General features: G+C 40.8%; 1 protein-coding gene across 3 annotated transcripts in view; it reads left to right on the top strand.

The window, feature by feature from the left end:
• Positions 1–15,677, top strand: part of gria4b (glutamate receptor, ionotropic, AMPA 4b) — a 116,820-nt gene that overhangs the window by 71,619 nt on the left and 29,524 nt on the right. For 2 of the 3 annotated variants that reach the window (XM_058626508.1, XM_058626509.1), the window contains exons 6-9: positions 82–240; positions 4,578–4,745; positions 5,609–5,713; positions 8,670–8,780. In XM_058626508.1, the coding sequence (XP_058482491.1) occupies positions 82–240; positions 4,578–4,745; positions 5,609–5,713; positions 8,670–8,780 (543 nt within the window). Of the gene's footprint in view, positions 1–81; positions 241–4,577; positions 4,746–5,608; positions 5,714–8,669; positions 8,781–9,869; positions 10,573–15,677 lie in introns of those variants that run through there. The other variant, XM_058626510.1, reaches the window with a different exon arrangement.

Here is a 15,677-nt window from a genome sequence, read left to right on the forward strand (position 1 = left end):
CATGTCATGAAATCAAATCATCAGTCTCCGCTAAACCTGGATTTGGACCGTGACCACGTCTCTCCCCTCCGTGTCCTTCAGGGTTTCAAGGACATCAACCTGGAGCGCTTCATGCACGGCGGCGCCAACGTGACGGGCTTCCAGCTGGTGGACTTCAGCAACCCCATGGTCATCAAGCTGATGCAGCGCTGGAACAAGCTGGATCAGAGGGAGTATCCCGGCTCCGACGCTCCGCCCAAGGTCGGTCCACGGCAATTTATTCAGCGTTCATTTGTCTGAAAACTTTGCTCTGTCGTCTCCGAGTTAAATTCATAAGCGGTGACGCAGAGGTCAGACTTTCTCTTAAAGACTTGAACGTTTCTGAGGTCGCGCACAGGAATCTGTAATACGGTGGCTTTGTAATTGTGCAGGAGAACTGTGCAGAGGGCTTCACACAGAGAATTAAAGAGAAAGCACCGTTTTCACACTTTAATTGCTTCCCTTTGGAGGGTTTCATCTCATTTTACACTCTCAACGACCAGAAATTGTTTGCACTGAGTGAAATTAAATTATTAAATCATGAAATAGCTGACCTGGATTAAAAAAACCTGTAATTGAAGTCCAAGCTCTATAGTTTTACTGTCTGTTCTTATTTGAAATTCGAGGTTATCTGGTGTTTCTACGTGGCTTCAAATCTAAGTTATTATTATTATTATTATTATTATTATTCCATATCGAGGACAATAAAGATTTCACCAAACCTCAACAAGAAGATCTTTATAAAGGATAATGTGAATTTTGTCACTTCTTATGTAAAAAGATCTGTGCTCAAGTCTCAGATGTGAGATTTGAGCAGGTTTCATAAAGTTTATCTGCATTTTAAGATAAGATAAGATCATCCTTTATTAGTCCCTTAGTGGGGAAATTTACATTGTCACAGCAGCAAAGACAGTCGAGATAAAGATAATAAATAATGAACATGCATTTACACATTATGTGAACGTACAATATAGAAACATATTATTAATTAAATTTAAAATAGGCATGTAAATTATAGACAGTTACCAGAATATATACAGTTTTCAATGAAATCTATTAGTTTCCTGTGACACATTTTTATAAAATAGCAGACTAATGCAAATATAGAGTAAAATCCACCAACGATGGTCCCTTTAATCATCACCTGGAGGTTTTGTAAGAATAATAAAATAAATAATAAAAATAAAACAGAAAAACTAACAATTAGCTTCAAATAAAAATAATAAAATAAAGCAGAGGAGGTTTAATCCTGATAAATGTGCGTGTGACAGACTGACCCACTTTACACAGACTGTAAGTGGCGGTGAAGGCATCATCATCATCATCATCATCATCATCATCATCATCATCATCATCACCACGCCGCTGTGGTCAGCAAACCCTCTCCCCCCCCAGCAAATCTGTGTCCAACCAAAGATTTCTGTTTTAAAATACATAACGCAGCAGAGTGGAAGTGGCGTGAGTCACACTGCGTGCGTGTGTGCGTGTGTGCGTGCATGCGTGCGTGTGTGTGCGTGCGTGCGTGCGTGCGTGCGTGTTATATTGTAACCATATGTAACTCATGTTTTAGGAGTAAAACTCTATTTTTGGGTCCCAGAGTGAAAACATCTCAAAAATGTCCCCCTTGTGTTTTCATGTGTTTGACTAATACACAACTTTAGCTTAGCTCAGGTTAGTTAAGATTAAGTTGGGTGAGGTTGGGTTAACTTAGTGTAGGATAGGTTACAGGTTAGGTTGGGTTAAGATAAGATAGTCCTTGATTAGTTAGACAAATTTGGTTTAGCTAATGTTAGTTGAGGTTAATCTGTGTTTGCTTAGGTTAAGTGTTTTGTAAGTAGTAATTACAGCACAGGTTTGCATAAATCTCCAGGAATTTAGTCGATGTGAATTCCCCTGAAGTCATGGCGACATGACTGTGTGCGTGTGTGCGTCTGTGTGCTTGTGTGTGTGTGTGTGTGTGTGCGTGTGTGTGTGTGTGTCCACTCCACCTCTTGATAAATTGCCTTCCCTCCTGGAAATCTACTCAGACCAAATGACTCTGCTCCCTGTGAGTGTGTCCACAGCCTGACTCACAGTCAGCGCCTTCTTCTTTCTTTCTTTCTTTCTTTCTTTCTGCTAAGGCTTTAACACGGCTGCTGTGTCTTTGTTATTGTTTTTTTGGCAGGCGGTGAACTAACTCACACTGCTCAGATTACTTTTTCAATCATCAGATCTTTGGGAAGCCTTTGATAACCGTCAGGAGAGAGAGAGAGAGAGACAGAGTCCAGCTCTAACCTTCACAAACATCCTTATCTGAGCCGGACTTCCCTTCATACCGTATCTTCCAATTAGCCGCAGCAGTTATCTCATCAAAAGCTTGATTTCCTGTTTGGGGAAACAAATTGGCCAATTAGAGCTTGGTCTGCAGGAGTAAGGATGGTGACGTTAACCTGATCTGTGTCTCTCTTGTCATTTCTGGTCCCCGGTGACATTTGTTCGTGAGATTAACGCAGCTGTAACAACACTGTCTCTTCAAAACCACGCTGCCACACAACGACACTGCGTTCCTTAATTAATTATCTTTGGAAATGAGATTTCTGAAAGCAGAGCTTGACTTGTTTTGTGTTTTGTTGACAACTGCTCTTTGTGTCTTTGATTTGCCCCCGGGAACTAATACAGTTTTGGTTTTTTTAACTTAATTAAATTTCATTTAATTTTATAAACTAATGAAGAATGAATTGGAAGCAGACGAGAGAGTGGGAGTGTGGAGAAAAGTGTGCGTCATTTCTGGTGTGTAGAAGCAAACATGGATGACTGACACAGTTGGGGAAGGGATGGGTGAGCATCTGCATCTCAATGTCAGTGAAGTATGGGTCTGGAAACGCCCTCTTCCAAGAGGCGTGGCCAAAATCGCTATGCAACTGTACAGACCTACAACCAAGGCTTTTTTTCTAGGATTGTGTATTTGGCCTTTCCAAGTCTGGTCACTTTTTCGGAGCTCCCCCTACAGTTTTTGTGTATATTTTTTACTACACCACCACCTGCCACTTTATCCTCTCCCCTCCCTTCCCCTCTCCTGGCCATGCGTATTTGTTTTCAACGGAGCTGGCGAACACTAGACGTGAAGCCACGTCCATGCCGGTCTGTGTGTTTTAATTCCTCGCTTCCTCCAACAACAGTTTCCTCTGCTTCTTTTTCGCCAGCTCTGCCACGATGAATGCCAAAAATAACGCAATCACTGTCTTGATCTTGTAGTATCTGACTCGGGGAGGTTTGTGTGTAGAGCCGTGAAGCAATCCGCGTTTCGAGCCGAGCTCCTGATTCTGAGGGCTCTTGCAAGGAGACATTATTTTAACCGTCACAACGGTTCCAAAGCTGTTAAATTAGGGTGAAAATCCTGCATAGTTCCACTTTAAGTATCAGCTCTACAGTGTATAATGTCCTGACAGTAGCAGTTCCTTTCATGGAGTCTGCTTTGATTTACTGACTGCTGAGAGATTCTCTTACTTGCTCAGAAAGAGAAGGGTGCAGTGAGAGGAATTCATTTACCTACGACATGCTTTTAAATCTCGCTCCCTGAGCGTCTATATCGATGTTTTCTGATTGGAAAAACAAAAAGTGGCAGATTTCGGACTCTTGTCACACGAGCATCACTCGGATTAATCCCACGCTGACCCCTTTTTCACGTTCCCGGCAGTATTGAGCTGATAGCAACAATCGCACTGATTGTTGGGTCGTTTACGTCGCACCTTGATTGGTTGCATGTATAAGTGAGTGAGCGTGTGTGTGTGTGTGTTTTACTCTGGAGCAATTTGTCAAAGAGTAACCGGGGGATGGAGTGTAGTGTCTCTGTTGAGAGCCATAACGTCACAGTGAGCAGTGGCTTTAATGAATAGGATTCACCCCCCGACCGGAGGCAAAGTTAATGAACTCCTGCTAGTTGGGATAATTGATGCCAGGCTGCCGCCCGGCTGGACAGCCCGTCAGCCCTTCCCCTGCCTCCCTCGTCCCTCCTTCTCATCCTGCTGCCTTTTTGTCTTTCCCTCAATTAATTTTCTGGGAGAGAGTGATTTTTTTGTGGATCCAAATAATCAGATGCAGCGTGAGGTCTCCGGGTCAAAGACGGACTCGGGGAGAGTGGGCTAACGCTGTGGGGGTGTGTGCTCTTCCTGACTCTCACTCTCAGAGAATAATGAGTGCACTTAAAGTGCTGCGCCCCCTACAGCAGCCGCGACTCTCCAGCGCGCAGCAGAAACGCAGCGTGCTCGCTGATTCAGCTTCACGCAGGTTGTTTTCAAAGATATCCGACCAGCAAATGCTGCAGAACATTCCGCTAAATCAGCATTTAATTGGCCTCATAACGTTTTTGCACTGTGTGTACCCAAAACAGACAGAACAGCAGGGCGGCCTCCAGGTGACAGTGTTACAAATAGTGTTTTATTTCTCTCTGATTAATCTAAAAGGTCGGAGTTGAACCATAATTCCTACTGCAGCGCTTTTATGAGATGCAGAATAAGTAAGGTCTTTGTAACCACACGCAGTAAAGTCTGTATCTCCTCTCACCTGCTCTCGTTTCCCAGTACACCTCAGCGCTCACATATGACGGCGTGATGGTGATGGCCGAGGCCTTCAGGAACCTGCGCAGGCAGAAAGTGGACATTTCCAGACGGGGGAACGCGGGCGACTGTCTCGCCAACCCCGCCGCCCCGTGGAACCAGGGCATCGACATGGAGCGCACTCTCAAACAGGTGAGAGAGAGCGAGGGAAGACGTGCAGGACACAACATCCAGGGTTTTTGAAATTCTCCCTCAATAAGAACAACGTTAAGTTGATATTTAGGTAAATGTCTCCCTTGTTTGTTACGACGCCAACTACTGTTTCATGCCCCGCATTGCTCGATGTACGTAGACTAGACTTAAATTTCAGGATATTGGTCCTGGATCGTCCTCGAAAAGGTGACCAAGGTGTGGGAACACGGCATACTTACTTGGAACATTTGCACATTTGCTTCTGGAACTGAATCCACTTTATTGGAACAAAAGAAATAAGATTCTCTCACCTTTTTCTGTGAATTATCATGATATTGTACGTACACATCCTCATCAGATAATAAAACCCTTTAAAGGACAAAATAATCTGCAATCCACAGTCCAGTAATTCCACTCTATTTTGCTTAGTAGTGTTGAATGAAAAGTCTACGGTTGTCACTCCTGAGGACATAGTAAAAGTAGCATCACTGAAGCTGGAGTCTCTGCTTGAATATGTTTCCAAAGTGACCTATTTCTTTAGAACCATGTAAACAGTTGTTTTAAATGCATAATTATGGTTAACGCCAACTAGAAAAAGCATTTTAGATCAGTCAAATCCTCCTCAGGATATATTTAAAAAATAAAAAATGTGTATTTCTTCTATTTCCTCAGTTTCCCCAACTTCAAAGATCACAATTGTTCTTCAATCACTCTGCTGCTTCCTGTGAAATTATGTTCTCACCATCCAAAATAAATGTACCTTTTTTTATGCAACAGTTTTGTTTTTATAATAAATGTATAAACCTTCAGCATTTACTGTGTTATAGTTGGAGGTTTGATTCCCTGTCGTCCTCTGTGTGCAGGTCCGGCTGCAGGGATTAACAGGTAATGTCCAGTTTGACCACTATGGCCGCAGGGTCAACTACAATATGGACGTGTTTGAGCTGAAGAGTAATGGACCCAGACGGGTAAAACTTCACACTACACTCACACACTTGCTGTTTGTTTGTGTCGTGATTTATTGTTTTCCATAGATAGATAGATAGATAGATGGTTAGATAGATAGATAGATAGATAGATAGATAGATAGGTGTCCAGCATCCTTTTACAATAAATAGAATGAATAAATAGAAAACATGACATAAGAAAGAGGGAGAGAGAGAGAGAGAGAGAGAGAGATGACAGGGGGGTTAAATGAAATGGGGAGCAACCAAGAGAAGGTAGAATGATAGGAGGAGCAGTGAGGAAGCGTAGAGGAGTTCCTGTCAATCAAAAAAGCTGTTTTAACCTGTCCTTCATTCACAGTGTGTGTCCTGTCAGGACACTGTGTGTGTGTGTGTGTGTGTGCCTGGTATTCCTTATGTTGTGGGGACCTAAATCTGTTTACGCAGTCACATTATGGGGACTTGTCTTTTTTTTTGTGGGGACAAAAATGATGTCCCCATAATCTAATAGATTACATTTTAATGTAGATTAAAGTTAAGTCTCCAGGAAATGAATGTAAGTCAACGCAATGTCCTCTGGAGTCATGGAAACCAGACTGTGTGTGTGTGTTTTTGGATCTTTGGCTCTTTCCCACAATTCCTCCATCACCTCGGTGTCCAGCATCACAGGAGAGTATCAGCCAATCGCTGCTCCTCCTTCCACTGTCTGGCTCGTCAGCAGCAGCAACACACACTGTGACTTATAGCTGCTTATGGCTGCTGTCAAACGCTCGCGTCTTATTTTACGATCAATACACTCAAAGATCAATACTTATTGGCGTTTCTTTTCGTGAGGGAAATCAAAAGTCATAAATCAGCTGACCGTTACTGTGCGCCTCCTCTCAGTGTGTTCGTATTGTAACACACATATCACATCTGTCACTTCCTGTCAGTCAAACCGTCAGTCAAGGACTCCTGGACAGTAAAAGGAGCTGCACGAGCAGGGCCGTGTCTGGGGAATTTAGGGGCCCACAGGAAAAAGGGGCCCGACATAGAAGTGAATCACCGACAAAACCTTTTTTTTTACCGTCAATTGGTACAGTGCAGTTTGGAACTGTTTGTAATGTGACACAGTTAAAGAAAGAGGTCTCAAACTTGTGGCTCACGGGCCACATGCAGCCCCCTCAATCTACTTCATTCGGCCCACCATTTAGTATCCAGTTAAATTTGTTATTTCTGTCAGTTTTTACTATTTAGAGATTAATTTTGTTAGTTTGTTGTGAATTATACATAGTTTCTTGTCAGAACAAATACTTATTTTGAAATTTTGTAAAACATCATCATGAATATTAGTATTGTGATCTGTTGTGTTAATTCTCTGTCAACAAATAAACAGACTGCAGTGTTTCTAGCTCAGACCACTGGTCAGGCATGGTCTCCCAACTGAAAGGTGCCAAAATTATTATTATTTTGAAACCTTTCTCTACGTTTGATGATGGAAACCTAAATAATTGCGTGACGTACCAAACTGAACCATTTAAAGGAAATAGAGCTCACCTGACGTAGCGGTAACTGTGCTTTCACTTTCTTCTCTGAAGCATACGTGAGCGTCTCGGTCCATTCGTTGGAATGACAGCGGTTTTGTCAGTAATCTCGTGGCATTGGGCCGTTTCAAACAGACTTCTGGGAATTCTCTCACACAACTGTCCATATTGTGGAGCTAATTCAATCAGCCATTCAAACGCCCGCTCCACCTGAACGCTCGGCACGACTTTCATCTCCAAATTGAGATGGAAATCGATAAGTCAGTCGAGACTACGGGGCAATTACTCGAGCAAAGCAAAAACAAAACAAAGCTGTAGTGTCTTTCACTGCGTCCTCACTGCGCTGTTTCTGTTTTTGTTTTAAAACCAGTCAATATGCTCTGGTGGCGCCACTGAAACAGAGAAGTGTTAAAACACTGTTGGCTTACACTGGCAACAGTTATTTTTATTTACCCTGTTGTCACTTTAATAAAAATGAATCCCTCAGTATTAGACATTTTTTTTAAGCAAACAACTGCAGATTATGTTTGTTTACACTAGTTTGTGAATGGTTACATGATCCACTCTCACATATAGACAGTATGGACTCACAGAGCTGAATCTCTGGTCTAGATTTGTTTTTGTCGTCCTTTAAATGGAATCACAGCACAATGAGAGAAAAAAGGATTTTAAGGACAGGAAACTGGAAATAATTTGTATTTGTATCCAATGAATTAATACAATTATTCAATTATATATATACTGATCATGGTGGCAGAAGAGCAAGCCTTAAGCACTAGATCAATAGAGGCTGGAGTCTATCATACCAGGCAGAACCCAAAGTGTAGACTGTGTAAAGACGCCCCTGTCTTCACTGTAGCGTGTAAGATGCTGGCTGGGAAGGGGCGTTCATGGATGCCACAACCAAGTGGCTGGAATAGTGTACAGGAACATCTGCACCGAGTATGGACCGGAGGTCTCAGGATCCAGATGGAAGACAACGATAGGGCTGAGGTCCTTTGGGACTTTACAGGTCCACACAGACAAACTGCTGATGGCTAACCAACCGGACACAGTGGTCGTCGATAAGCAGCGGAAGAAGGAGCAGTATTGATAGACGTGGCAATCCCAAGTGACGGCAACATCAAGAAGAAGGAACATGAGCAGCTTGAGCTCGAGAAGATGTGGGGAGTTAAAGCTGTATATACACATATATATACACACAGTGTAGTAGCTACATGGACAGCCCATGGCCAAGAGGACAGGGATTGGGTTTGTAACCGGAGGGTTGCGTTTGTGTTCAATCCTGGTGTGTACAAAAGAATGTGTGAAATGCAGAGGTCACATTTACTGTCATTAAATTGGTGTGTGTGTGTGTGTGTAAATGATATACTGTTCTGATGATATTAATGATTTTAATTCTACATGCACTTGAACACATCGTGCGACACACACTCATATTTTTCTCCTCCGCACAGATCGGCTACTGGACTGACACGGACAAACTGGTGCTGATCCAGGATTCTCCGCTGCTCCCCAATGACACGTCCGGCATGGAGAACCGCACCGTCGTCGTGACGACTATCATGGTAAGAGACCGGCATGTCAAACACGCCCCAAACATTAACCCTCACATCAACCATAACCAGTTAATATCAAACCCTAACTTTAACCTTAACCTGACCACAATTCAAATCTTAGCTCTAAATCAAACTAGTTTCTGCCTCATTGGGACCAGGTTTTGGTCTCCTTGAGGACTACTGGTCCTGACAGGATCGGTGTGTGCTGATCAGCGGCTTCTTCTACACCTTTTATTCAGAATCAGAATATAATATTAATCTCATGGGTGGGAGGGGAAACTGGATGTGCTACATTTCCAAAAAAAAATAAAATATATATATGATGAAATTTCAATATGTAAATGTAAATGTATAAATATGAAATATTAACGTGGCAAGACCCTTTAAATTATATGAAAAATAAATATAACGGGATAATAAATAGAATGTGTGAATATAATTAATGGAGAATTGTAGAGAACTGTGTATACACACTTCAATAGTTCTACTTTATCTTTTTATTCATTATTTACAGCTGATGGTTATAAATCTTATCTTCTTTACTGTATTTCCCTCGTGTTTCTTGCTGTAGATTTGCTGATTTTTGGGAAAATTATTTAAAAAAAAACAAAAAAAACAACATTTAGACAATAAGTTTTAAACACTGGACTGATTTTAAACAAAAGCCCAGAATTTTGCACATTTTCCATCCCTAAAATCCAAATTTCCAAATGCAAACAACGGTTATTGGCATGGGAGAAGGGCAATGTGTACTTATCCCGATTCATACACTGGCACCAAATATTGATATTTTATTTTAGAAAAAACAGCACTCACAGATTCCCTTCACTAATTGGGAATATGGATGAAAGTTAAAAAGTTGGGATGAATGGATGAAGAACAGTTATATTCTTTGGCAAAGGTTTGGGAAATTTTAGATCAGAGCATTGTAAGCGTGATAAAAGTGAACAGCCTTTGCATGGCATGTGAAAGTCTGGCTGCAGCTGCAGACAGATGTTGAACCATACATGTAGCAGCTGAGTGGAGGAGGATGAGGAGGAGGAAGGAAGGAGGTGAGAATGGAGAGTCACAGCTCAGCACAATCCTCCCTCTTTTCAGCCCCTGATGAGGAACCCCATTTTAAGAAACTGAGCCCCTGCAGTCGGACGCAAGCAGGATATGAAAGCCCTTAAAGGCAGAGTGACGTCACTGAAGGCCGAGCCAAAATGAAACCTAAAGACACTGAGGAGACGAGAGGAGAGACAGACAGAGACACACACACACACACACACACACACACTCACATGTTAATGGACGCCCTGCTCAGAAATCTCAGCGAGGACTGGAGCCACTGGAGAGGAAAATGAAATGCAAATTGAGATTTTTCCTTTTTTTTTCTTAAGGACGGTGCTCGCAGATGGACGCCCATTCAGGCTAAAATGGTTTCTCCTAACGGCTCAGTGTCTGTTTGCGAGCATAAACAATGTGTGTGCGCGCGCTATCGAGTCGTATGTTGTGTTTTTGTGGTAGCTTCATCCATTCATCCACCTTGTACCGCTTTATCCTCCACATGAGGGTCGCTGTGCCAATCTCAGCCGACATACGGCAACAGGCACGAGTCGCACCCTGAACACATCGCCAGTCCATCACAGGGACACATAGAGTCAAACAACTGTCTGCTCACGGTCAACTTAGAAAATACAATTTTGAAAATACAATTTTGAACGATTAAATCGATATTTTATTAAGTGTTGTTTGTTTATATTGACACAGATCTAATTCCATACAGTTCAGTTCCATCTTGGTGTGAATTCTGTGGAGATCCTACGATTTCAAAAGAAAAAAGTAGAAAACAAAGCGGGTTCTATCAGAATCTTTGAATCTTTTATGTCCAACTGATTCACTCTCTGCTCTAAATCTGTCACTGTACCTGCTCCAACGCACAGAACACGACACACTGAGCCTTACAACAGCTTAGAAAGACTAATCCTCTCATAATCATCCCAGTTCATATCCATCATGCTTGTGTGTGTGTGTGTGTGTGTGCGTGTAGCTTGATGTTATAGTTACGTTGTGACGGCTGCTTTTAAAGTGTGTGTTCACCGTTTTGCTCGGCACAAACGAAACAAAGTGTCTCGTGACACATGCAGGGTTTTCTTAAGGCCTTTGCACATTGGGATTCATCTGGAAGCAAATTGTGATGCACTCGTTCATATTAAGAAAAACATGCAATAGCTGGTGTCTGTTTTGCTTAAATTCTACCATACGGTCCCAATATAAGGTGCATTTTATATGAAATTCATGTCATATGAGTCGTTTGATTACAAAATCAGCCTTAATTCAACAAAGTGAACTGCTCTACTTTTCACTTTTTATTCTTATTTTAAAATATACTGTTATTTTAAATCATTTTCATGTGTTTTTATTGTGGTTATAGGTTTTCTGTCTTTCTGTTATCTTTCTGTTATTGGTGATATAAAGACCTTTTTCTATTCTATTCACTTGGTTGTAAAATGCAGCTTCACATCTAGACGCCACTAAATCCTACACACTGTTCTTTTAAAGGTGCAGCTTGTAACATTTAAGAGTAATGAACATACTATGAATTTTCAATTACCATCGATAATAACTTTAAATTAAAAACAGTTCTGTTTTCATTTCTTTAGAATAAGACATTTATGTTTACTATAGGTAAGGGCCTTGTTGTACAGAGGCAGCCAGGTCCTGTGTCTCGACTGGATCGTCTCGTCTGTTTTTAATATCAAGTCAGATTTTAAAATCCTCAAGTGTTGGGGGCGGACTTTAAGAAGCCTCTATTTTCCCCGTTAGATGTCGCTAATTCTGACTTACTTGACCTTTATTATAGGAAAACAAAGAAAGACGACACTGAAGAACTATAGGACACATGTCACACAGTTTGACGATTTGAAGGAAGGTTTACAGACCCTGCTGTTTGCAGCTTAATCTATCTCTAATATTATAAATATCATGTCATAAACAAAACAAAATTGTCTTTGCTTAGATGTTTATCCATCAGTAGCAAAAAAAAAATAGAATAACTGTTCCCTCAATATTGCACTGCTGATGGGAAATCTTGCATCAAACAGATCACTGTGCAGGCATCTGTGTGCATCTGTGTGCAAAGGCCTTTGGGGGGAACACATGTAAAGGAGCAGTTCCACCTGTTCGGAAATCATCATCAAACATAGGTTAGCATCTTGTTTTCTCGGATTAGTAGACTCCTTTTTCGTTTATTTTTATCCAGCTGTGTGTGCACTGCAGTGAAATCTGTATCCGCTCTGTCATTTGAAGTCAGAGAGCAGCTCCTCAGCGTTCCTCTGTAGACGTTTGCCAAGATCCACAGTCTGTCAGTGCCGGAGTTTTAAAGAAGCTCATGAGGCTTTTGTACCCGAACAAAAACAACAAAGAAGGAGATGAAGATGAATCTGCGATAACATTGTAATCGATTTTCTTTCATGTTTAACCGAACAAGAGATTTAACAAGTAGAAATAAGTGAACAAGAGAAGTTTGAGCGCCGGCAGAGAATCCGCTGCACAGCTGGGACCTGCGAAATCTCTATGTTTGGCCACGAGGCTTCGCTCTGTGAATTATTTCCACTCTTCACATTTATTTCCAGCACCATTTTGCTGCTGTTTTCTGACTGAGTTTGTTGTAAATATTCCAACAAAGTTCTGCAAAGGAGCTTAAACAGAGACCGGGACTTGGGCGGATCATTTCATTGCTTTCAAATCCAAATCACAATTTCAAACTAAATATTTGCCTGTTTTATGCCAGTTTAAAAAATGCTAAACATGAATGTTAGACATAATTCATCTAGTCAAGCTCTCGTCCTTGCATTTGACGAGAGCGGTGGTTCCCAACCATCCTTGGTTGGGTCCAAGACAAACCAGAATCCCTGTCCACACACAGACCACAAGAATTAGAAGTGAATAATCACAAGTGTTTATTTGCGAAAAATCAATCAATCAATCGATCAATATAGGCGCTGACTTGCTGACTCGGGGTGTCACGATTCTCCAAATCCTTGATTCAATTTGGTCTGCCATTTTTACACTTGTCTAGTTTAGTCTACGGTCATTGGTTTTGTGTCAAGATAACTCACTTAATTAGTTTGCATTGTACCACACTAAGGGCTTATTGTCAAATTCAAATACTGTATTACCAATATGAATGTAACAATAAGCAGTAAATGTTTAAATCCATGGATTTCCACCAATGAATAAGGTCACATGTCTGTCACGTCTGTCGCTAGTTATCGCTTTAGCGTGACGCATTTGCGACGTCATTTATAATCAAGATCGTGACACTCCCTATTGCTTACACAGTAATGGTCAGAGAAGGTCAGAGGTCATAGAATTTTTAAGGCGTGGGATTAATTGGGATTTTCTAAATTTGATTTGCAGAACTCTAATTTCAATAACCTCAGAGTAGAGAAAGTTCTGTGGCCCTGCATGTGATCTTTGGCACCCCCTGAAAGGGACTTGGACCCCAGGTTGGGAACCATTGCTTTAGAGTAATGTAGTTGTTGTATTTTAATGCTTTAACTTGTCTCAAGTCTATGAAAGTGATATCACAAGTCAAATAAAAATAAGATGTATACATTTATTAGTCCAATTACTTTATTTAAATTTTACAGATGATGCTGAATATTCCAGGAAAACATCTGTAATGCAAACAAATTAGGACTTTTCTTATAATAAGAAATAATGAGAAAAATAAGCTACATCAAGACTACAAAGCTACTATGACTAGCGCAGTGAGCTAAATTATCCCTTACAAGAATGATCTGGTGCTTGTACACTTTGATATTCACCTGGAATAAAACAAGAACGACAGATAAAAATCTATGTCGTCAGTATCTTGAGAATACGTTTGAGACAAAGTTTTGCAGCAGCACTGAGACTATTGAAGTCTCAGTGCTTCACTCTCCCACACCTGATTCCATAGAGATCGTCCACATTTTGATCCGTTTGTGACACAGGAGCTGCCGTTTTTGGCAAGTTTGTGTCACAAAGGTAAATCTGAAGTGAGGATTTCAAACACCAAAGTCCCAAAATAACATGTTAGGAATTACTGGTGGATGCAGCAGTGGATCAACAACTCCTGCTTGCTGTGATGTAAAATTACAGATTTCTCTATGGACTTTGGTGCTGTAGAGAGAGCTTTTGACAGAAAATGCTGTGAAATAAGGACACAAACTTATTCTGAATATATTGCAGAGTCAGGTTTGTGTAGATTTTATTTGATGGTTGAAATATGCCATGTTTTCAATGCGTGTTTTTCAGGCGGGTTCACTTTAATAAGGTTTAAGAAGCTTCTGTTTGGGGATTTTATCCTTGATTTAAGTTGTGATGTCATAGTAGCTTCCCAGGCGACTCATGAAAAATTAATACATGTGATTGGAAAAGAGACGAACAGAAAGAAAGAGAAAGATTTGTGATAAAACCTCGTATCCTAATATTTGTAATGCTTCAATGTCAAAAACAATACATAACCTTTGACTAGGTCTTCACATCCTGTCGAGAGCGGGGGGGAAAAAACCTGGAGTGGACATGTTGCATTCTTTTTTTCCCTTGTGCTTTAAATGTTATCAATGGCGTTCACGGCCACATTCAGTCAAATTCAAATCAAAACAGGTTTAGTGCCTGAAGTGGCTGCAGACGAATGAGACCCAGAGAAAATGAGTCATGTACCGAGGAGCAAACAATGGTTTCTCTGTTTATCGCGGCTCATATTCAAACAGAAGGTGCAACAGACTGTGTACGTAACACACACACACACACACACGTATGGATTTGTGACATTGAGTGTCCGTATGTACATGTGCTGTTAATGGCATGTTTAATGAGTCTCATTAGGCTGTGAGTGATTCAGTGTGGTTGTGATTATTGACCAGCCTGTCAGCCATGCTGGCCTGTTACTCTGAAGATCTCCGTGACGACGACGACGACGACGACGATGCTCTCCTCCCGTGCCAGAAAACACTGACTGACTCGTTTCACCTCTGACACGTCTCCAGCTCCTCTGGCTGCCGACACCGACACACACGCCCTGACATCGCTAATCAAATGGATTACAGCTGATTCCTCTTTGATATTCATCCACAACTAAAAACAACTCGGGAAAGTTTGAAATTTACTCTGAGGAGTTGAGTGATTTCTTCTTTTGGCTAACTTCACATTTATTGTTGTCGTTAGAATTCCCGATCCACACTTTAAACCTTACGCAAGTGCAGAAAATGTTATATTTTATATTCTGCGGGTTTCTCCTTTCATTTTATTTATTTTTTAAACTGGTACCAAATAATCTAGTTCTTTGTGGGAAACTTGTGGCAATTTATTTGCAAATAATTCACTTGTAATTAGGGAGCGTTTACAGGATTATTGCATCTTTTAAATGATCCCAATGGCCAAAGTATTTATAAGAAAACTGAGTCAATTTATAGCTTATATTATTCTGTATTCTGTATTCTATAGTGCGTTTTTTTGATACAATCAGAAAGTTTAAAAAAGAAATCTTGGCATTTCTGTCCTTATTTCAGACTTGTGGGTGTATATATATATATATAGATATATATATATATATATATATATATAGATAGATAGATAGATAAATAGTCACACTTTACAATCCAATTAAAGCAAACACATCCTAATCCTAATTATCTTCATAATTCCTTGAAAATCTGTCACAATGAGGCAGGAAATTAATTGGATTCACTCAGATTCAGTCCCTAAATTAAATGTGTGAATACTAACAGTTGCTGTCAAACTGTGAGTTTGTTGTGTGACTACTAAGTGTGTGTCTTATTTTACTAACTTTATAATGTAGTTTGAGTCCAAACAAACTTCTTCTTTTTGATTATAATCATAATCTTGTCGAGTTCCTCGTGCGATAGCGATCTG

Source organism: Solea solea, chromosome 4 (assembly GCF_958295425.1).
Source record: "Solea solea chromosome 4, fSolSol10.1, whole genome shotgun sequence".
NCBI classification, from domain to species: domain Eukaryota; kingdom Metazoa; phylum Chordata; class Actinopteri; order Pleuronectiformes; family Soleidae; genus Solea; species Solea solea.